Here is an 8231-nt window from a genome sequence, read left to right as displayed (position 1 = left end):
GTATTTCCATCTCATTCCCATTCTTCGCTCGATCACATGTAACGAAGCCACGAGTTCTAGTTCTCAGTTTATGCATGTACATTGTTTTTGCTATATTGTTTTGCCCGTTTTCAATCGGTATGTCTGTAGCTCCTTATTATTTCGACAATTGCAACAATATTCTTATAACATTACTAAGAGTGTCTGACGATCCAATACGAAGGGGTTTCTTTGAAGCTTACGGATGGGTAAATCAACTCGTCGCTCCTTTGCTAAAAGAAGTTCTACCAGTAATTTGTCTTGTAACTTTCAATACTTTTTTGATATGGACTCTTAGAAAACTGATAGCTACGAGGAAAAATCTAACTGATAAACAAATAACGTCAAGCCTTGATGTTAAAGCTACTAAAATGGCTGTAGCTATAGTAATACTCTTTGTCATCTGCGAAGTTCCGACGTCATTTCGGACGTATCATAAGCTTCTAAGTCACATATTCGATATTCCACCACTCCCGAATACACCAGCGATTTACGCAACAAAATCGTTGTTCGGGGATCTTCTACCAACTCTCAATTCATCGGTCAATTTCGTTATATATTATTTAGCTAACAACAATTTCAGAAAGACCGCAAAAAACTTAATACTGAGGAGGCGAGCATGAACAACCACATTCTTTGCACAAGTCTTAGTTGTAGTAAATCCGTTTAGTCTGTAGATTTGTCAATTCAAAATATGCTGAGATCTCAATATGCGTACATCGTGTATGTAAATATGTACCGACGTTGGTAAATGATTGAACATTGAAATTACAGGTTGCAAAGATAACACTTCGTCACACGTGAAAATACAGGGGAACCAACGACAAACGACAAACTCATGATAACCCGCACCGTTTTCGACGGATATATATATACAATGCAATGATATCGAATCATGACGATATGGAATGAATCTGACTGAATTTATTTTGCATTTCGATCCTATCAATAGAAAAATTAAGGGACCGTTCCATACAAGTGCCCGGATTCATTGATTAGTGAATTACATTAACGCTGACACTGTTCTGTTATGGCACGTACACGACGATGATTTATGGACAAAGCTGGAAATTATTTTTAAGGCACGGTCGGAGATAAAAGCTTAATTTGGACTCATCATCGGTGAAAACCCAGATAAAACAATTGAACAAGTCTTAGTTTTTAACAATTATTTAGAAATGAATATTTATTTCTTAAGCAAAGCGTTTGGACTGCAAAGCCATCCATCATCGTTACAAAATCAATTGAGGAAGGATTCGGCAAAAAAATGCAAGCCATCACAGTCTGCCTCTGTAAGCTACCACATGGAAATGTTATTGTTATTCACGGAGTGCACGACAAACCTTGACCTCTCGCGATAAATTGAACCGAAATCTAGTTGTAAATCGTTGCCCAAAACGTCAGTCGTAGAATGTAACTCGTAAAATATAAATCGTAAAACTTAATTCATAAAACGTAAAACGTAATTCGTAATGTCGTTTCAGGGCTTCCATTAGGGTTTCAAAGCGCAATATAACTATTATAAAGGATATGGCGAAGATAGTAAATGATATTGCCGCAGTAAAGCGAGTGAGGAACTGTCCCGATTTAGTGTGCAGCGGACAAAAACATATAGATTGGCGTAGTTGCGTACATTTAACTATTGGCAGTGAATTGTAGACGAAACATAAAGCCTTAACGGCCGTTTACAAACAGATTATAGCAATTGAAATTGTAAAATGAGATGGAACCTAATTTAAAATTCTGGCGATTTCTAAATTTGAGACGTCCTGTTTTACCTATTTGTAGTCAGTGCGGTACGTTTGATTTCGTAAGAATAGTGAAGAATGGAAGGTTGTCATTTCAATCAATCTTTATTAATTCCGTAAAGTACAAAGCTTCATAGGATAAGACAGGTTCACAAAGAAACAACAATAACGTCGTGATAATAAGCCTTACTGTAGGCTAGGTACCAGTCTACGTCTATTGCAAACTACGCATTATTCAACGAAGCACTCTCGTGACAGGACAATGGCTGTGTACATCAGGGTAATTGGCAAAGACAGGATTTACTAGTCTCGGTGGTCTATTAGAAACTTGCTACGCTTGTAAATTGCTGGACGGGTTTGAATATTGCACTGCTGCTTTATTTTGTCTAACTCTTTCCTCCACACTCTCCTTGGATTTTCAAGTCGCGCGCCTCAGTAATAATGCCGCATTGGCAAAATAGCGTGTTTATATAAAATCCTTAACTCTATTTAGTTACGTATTAACGCATTGGCAAAACATCACTTGCCAAATTGACTGACAATGATCATTGTGATCTGTGTGCTGGCCAAAAATGCACACAGATCACACTACTACCGATCAGACCTCTAGCTACCAAATGCTTTGCTGCCAACCTTCCACAATATCTAGTGTGTTTCTACCTGGATTCAAGATACCACATTTCTTCCATGGTGTGCGCTATTTGCAGACGGTCGCCGTATAATTTCCTGGTCGTCGAATGGCTTGACATCAAACACGTTTGATCTCAGAAACATAGGGTTCCCGAAAGTATGTTTCTCGTTTCTCGTAAACGCACACGACACGTTATAATACTTGTAATACATTGACAATAAAGTTTAAAGTTTATCTATTAACTCCCCGGGAGTGTTCCGAAGGCTAATGCCAGCTCTGTATGTCGGGCTACCGCTATATGGCTTGTATTATCTACGTAGCAGTAGAATTGTGTATGGACCCTTTTCCCTGGAGTCATCCGTCCAGAAATCCAAGATTATGAAGGTTGGAGATTGACCATAAAGAGAAAACGTGAACTATTTTTCGTTTCATATTTTCGTATGTCTATGGGTGTTAGGCTTTATTTCTAATGAACACAAATGCGTGTGCGCAAAACGCATAAGATGAAAGATAGTGAGCAGCGAAACATTTCTTTTTGGTTGGGCATATTTAAAAGCTTTGGGCTCAATCACTGCAATCAGAATTCCAAACAACGAGATTAAATCAAGTTTTTCTTACGTGAACATTCTTATTACTTCTTGAGAAAGAAGAAAAAATATAGCATTTAAAGGATTCAATGTACATAAAAAATCGAAACTTCACCTCAATTGATAAACATTGGCTTGTAGATTGATACAAAGCAATATAAAACATAACACTCAGTATATTTATACATATATGATGGAAAAAATATGATGTACAAAGATTTGAAAAATATACATGTATATACTTTTAGAAAACTTATATTGATATAAAATATACATCTATGTCTTGATATACAGCCAATATCGGGATCTTACGTTTATAGCATTAGCCAGGAAATATTTTTCTTCAGACCCTCGATACCTAAACCTATCGGCTGTAAACCCTCAATACCTATTTCAACTTGACTTGAGAGGATATCAGATGCCTGGCCTAAGCGCAGTTAGTTCCTGGTGGTACATGCCTGATAAAGTTCTTATAGGATCAGAATGGACTGGCAGTTGAAATAAAACATTTTTTAATCCATTCTACAAAAATCTTCCATTGAAAGAGGTTATACATTCAGTAGAAATATGCAAAATGCAATGAACAACTCCGGATCGGGCGATGTTTTTTGATACAGTCATTATTGGCATCTGATAGCCAAACCAATATCATCGTTTATGACATTGCTAACAATTATTGAATATCAAGACGATAATTTAAAATCTGTTGATATGTTTTTCTCCAAACCATTTCGAGCTAAAAACGAGGACTGCTAATACTAAGATGGACACCGATTGCGAAACAATGTACTGATAACAAACCTTTGGAGTTCAAGATCCCTTTCCAAAGTATAACACTCATATTACAATGTAAATGACAAACCCTGAAAAAAACTAAATGGGCGCTATTGTACTTCTGGACCCCCTCCCAAAATTGTTATTTCTGCATATTACTAATTGGGGAAGTCTGGGGAACAAAGATGCAATACTTCTGACAAAAACCGAATGTCAAAATTTTGATACTTTTCGGCCGATTTCGTCGATTCAAAACGACGGATCGACCACCTTTAGCGCCTCAATCATTATTTCGCAAAAAAAAACCTAATAGAATTGACATAATTTCGTTTACGAGTATCAAACTCGCGCCGAAAGCACATTAAAATGATACATCCATACACGGGATATTAAACTTGGTTTTGCAAACTTTGAATGCCATAACTTTTCGGTGTTACAGTCTTTGATTGACATCCAATGTGGCGTCGTTCGTCGTCGCGACTCGGCAAATTTACATGTGAGTTAGAGCCCAAGATATAAGAATTTTGACATAAAATGTAAATGTTTTGGTGAGAAGTTACCGATTTAAATTCCAAGATCTCCCTGATTATCAATATGCAGAAATAAAAGATATTTGGAGGGGGTACGAAAGTGCAATAGCGCCGGCTAATAGGCCCTAGGGAGACCAGTCAATCCATTGGTTTAAGAGTCTCTAAAACCTCCCAAAATGACTGGATTCCCACTACGGACAGACGAACAAACGTACGAGCGGGCGACGGGTGAAACATGTACGAAAGCTCGCTGGGACGTGAGTGCCAAGTGGACTAAAAAGACAAAACACGAATCTCAAAAACTCCTAAAAATTAAGTGAATACACCGGATTTGTTGATAACATTATGCCGATCGTTGAGTTGATTGTTTCCATTTCATCACTAACACCAAAAATACATTGCCTACATACGGTAGTTCGTCGGCATCTGGCTCAATAACTTCAAATACATCAAGTGGATTAATATCCAGGTTCGCTGCGTCGCATTCTAGATTCCAAATATCTAGGATAACCTCGGCAAATTGCTTGCATCCGATACACATGCTGCGCAATACCCGACTGCAAAACAGATATCATTCAACTATTTACATCAACCAACAATGCGTAAGCCAAAATGCCGAGTGGGGTCGGACGAAACGTCGGGAACCCGCCCGCCGAACACTTCCGGTTTTCGCTGGATTAACGCCTAGGTTTTCGGAACGGTTCGGGAGTCAGTTCATCGCGCATAATATACCAGTGTTTGTCGGTTGGTAGGCACGACAACACACTCATCTCATCAAACACACGTATAAGTTGTCCATATTTCTAGGTACGTACAGACATGAAATCAAATGGTTTATCCGGGCATCTTTAGCATGGACAGGATGAGAAACAAACAATCTTTTAGCTGCATTTTGTAGACGATGGCATGTTACATATAATCAAAGCTTGGAAAAATATCTTTCGAAATTTTGAAATTTCTTTCTTTCACTGGATGCACGAATTGCGATTTCACCCTACAGATCATCGCCACCTGACGATGATCTCTCGTGAGACCGAAACGTCGGGTATTCTACATTCTATATTTTCTGAATTAATTAATTTTCGATTTTAAAATTCGTTTAATTTGTTCATAGTGGGTTTTATCTTATTGTCCGTTCACCACGTTTGAGTGTGGTTATTGTACTATGCACGGATAATTGATATACTTTAGCAAAAACTGGCCAATACTGCGCGGAGACAAGCCTCGGTCACGGTCACGGTCGCATGTGAAAAGTATACATGGCTTTGAATTTTGGTGTGGCAGTCAGATGATTTATGGCGCTTTGAAGTGAATGACGCAGTTTTTTTTTCAACAAAACAAAATTTATCTAAGTTGCGTATATTTTGATCGCAGTTGAACTAAATAAAAACGTACATGAAAGCATGACGGCGGGCCTGCAAACACCGGGAAGTATGCGCATGACAAACTCCTGGGATCCAGGATTTAAGATTATGTTTAAAGATAAGAAGATGAATGGAGTTGGATCAACTAATACTCTAGAAGGCCGGTGGGTGTATAGAAACAATATACCACAGCAATCATAGCGCTAGCTTAACAGATGTCACACCTTGGTCAGCGAGTTAATCAGCCATACTGGAATTGAACCACCGGGATTGTTGAAGATTTTCATATACACTGCAATGCATCAAAAAACATTAATCACAATGTGCTGGAAAAAAACTGAAAATCATTTAATCTATTGGTTCTAAATCGATCTAACACAAGGAACTGGGGAGCTACTTGTAGGCTTTTAAATAACTAGATCGGTACTGATCAGGGTCCAGTGGCCCAAAATTGGTTAAAGATAAAAATCGTTTAAAAGCCGTGGTATCAATGGGCTTTCCTAGGCCCGTGATAACACTTTGTCAACCACCCGCTGGTTGACTCTAACCTCGAAGTAATCATTTGAATCAAATGGTTACTACACGCTCTAACCAACTATTGGGCGACTGGAGCAAAGATTGTAAACCGCTTGCCATATTTCGGGATTTTTAAGGCATACAATGAAATGTTCACAACTTAACCTGTTTCATAGAGTCTTCCGGCAGTTAAATAATAACTGTTCGATAATTAACCCAGTCCCTACTGAACCGAAAAAAAATGGGAGTCTACTGTAAAATTGTAAATTAGAATTTGTAATAACCTTTTGAACCCATATTACCATCTGATGTCACGGCAATTGTTTGCACAAAATCAGTCACGCGCACAACATCTCGTTTTTCTGGTACTTCAGGTAGAGTCAGTGATTTCGCTAGCATCACCCAAACCGTCCGACCATTGTATACTAATTGCCGAAGTTCACGATCGTACACATACTAATTTTGTTAAGAAGGCTTGCATGAATATAATTGTCAGCAATTATACACAGAATGTGTAATTATATCATATCTAAGGATACATCTCTGTTAGACATTGGCCAAGGAAACTTCATTTCTAAGTAAACAGCGCCAATTCTCGTTGGAATATATTCTAGCTCTGTGAAGATACAAATATGTGGGTAAAGAAAGTGTTTGATTCTAATACTCAATTCTATGAGTAGATATCATGAAACTTAAGATAATTATCGTTGTGGGGTTAACTAACAGACCTAAACAGACTGCTGAAAACGAACGAGTTGAAAATATAGGAGTATTGTAAGCTACGTAGCTACCTTTTACGGTTCGATCCCAGGCTTTTCTGTATTCCAGATCCACGTAAACTTGTGCACAAACATCAGGAGATACATCGGGCAAAACGCCATAAAACTTGTATTGAAATATACCCGAATCCTTAAAATAAAATAGCAAAACCTTAAAAACTAAATTACTTAGAAACTTAGAACTTAAGAATGTGGAAAATCAACTACCGGAAATTTTTTTTATTAAATAGTGGTTTGATAATTTGTTTGACAGCTGTGAATGCATGAGTAATTAAGGAACCATGGGAGGTAAAGCTCGACATGGGCCTAGCCTACTTCTTAAAACAACAGCAAAAATTGCCAATACGAAAATTCAAAGAGCAAAACGAATGTTTTCGATATCGCAATATTGTTAATATTCCGTGCTTGTGCCGAGACAGTTGATTCTGGAAAATGTAATCAATAATCCTCTAGCGATTCGTAATCCGACTTCGATCATCCGCCATTTTTCCTAAAAAAATATCCACGTGATCCAATACAATAACAATGCAATACACTATCATCAAATCTGCATTCGCATTGAATATGAACTTTATGAACTTCTAGCAAGTTTTCAATGAAATCTCCCATGTAAATTTTTGATTTTTTTTAACAAGAATGAAATATTCGATGAAATATTTGTATGAAATATTCACTAAAATTGGCCGGTTCAACGTTATGTTAAATATATCTTGTCATTCGAACGTGTCGCTGTCGATGTCAAATACTGTTCACACAGACCGACGGTGACAGAAAACGAAACAGTGAAACCGGTTCACAAAAATCGTCAAAGACACAAATATATACATGTATATACTGAGTTTTATTACCCGATCCAAACTCCGAAATACTGTGACGCCGAGTGACCGTGGGACGGAGAGAAACTCGTAGCCATCTCCTGGAGCCGGGGGTTCATGACACAATGCAAAACATGCCGACTCGAAATCTAACTCACTAAAGCCCAAAACACTCAATTCCATTTCTCCGTCGATTAAGCCAGCGCAAAGGGGCTCGTAAACTGGCTTGGATTTTACTTCCGGGTTGTTGTTAATAATCTTGCGAATCTTGCGAGAATGGCGCTAAATTCAAACTGCAAACAAATTCAAGATATCGCAGAAATACCTTGCGTTGATAATTGTTTATTCATCCGCTCTAAAGTTCCGATAAAGAATTGGATGTAACAGGACGTCGCGACGCCTTACTTAAAATGTGTTTGTCTTTTTGTTTGTTTGTGCGTTTGTTTTGGCTTTGCGTCGATCAGATCTT

The 8231-nt window shown here is 37.9% G+C and overlaps 1 protein-coding gene across 2 annotated transcripts; it reads right to left on the bottom strand.

The window, feature by feature from the left end:
* Positions 1–3104: 3104 nt before the first annotated feature.
* LOC141902328 (phosphatidylcholine transfer protein-like) lies at positions 3105–7961 on the bottom strand. 2 transcript variants are annotated; one of them, XM_074789997.1, is made up of 6 exons: positions 7796–7961; positions 6960–7077; positions 6708–6784; positions 6453–6624; positions 5877–5944; positions 3105–4845 (listed from the first exon to the last, which is right to left on the bottom strand). In XM_074789997.1, exons 1-6 carry the CDS (start codon positions 7943–7945, stop codon positions 4747–4749), a joined length of 684 nt encoding a protein of 227 aa, XP_074646098.1. In that variant the 5' UTR covers positions 7946–7961; the 3' UTR covers positions 3105–4746. The 2 variants fall into 2 exon arrangements, with proteins under 2 accessions (XP_074646098.1, XP_074646099.1); XM_074789998.1 differs by having other exon boundaries at positions 6471–6624.
* Between the last annotated feature and the right edge of the window lie 270 nt (positions 7962–8231).

This window comes from Tubulanus polymorphus, chromosome 3 (genome assembly GCF_964204645.1).
Source record: "Tubulanus polymorphus chromosome 3, tnTubPoly1.2, whole genome shotgun sequence".
In the NCBI taxonomy this organism is placed as follows: Eukaryota; Metazoa; Nemertea; class Palaeonemertea; order Tubulaniformes; family Tubulanidae; genus Tubulanus; species Tubulanus polymorphus.
Note: the sequence above shows the minus strand (reverse complement) of the source record. Positions and strands in the feature narration are given on the sequence as shown.

Bases quoted from the DNA above. Each gene is read 5' to 3' on its own strand.
- LOC141902328 (XM_074789997.1), bottom strand. From the start codon at position 7,945: ATGGAATTGAGTGTTTTGGGCTTTAGTGAGTTAGATTTCGAGTCGGCA. The intron at 6,785-6,959 runs GTAGCTACGTAG...GTATCTTCACAG, and splicing joins CTGGGATCGAACCGTAAAAG to AGCTAGAATATATTCCAACG. The intron at 4,846-5,876 runs GTGTGACATCTG...TCTGTTTTGCAG, and splicing joins TGATTAACTCGCTGACCAAG to TCGGGTATTGCGCAGCATGT.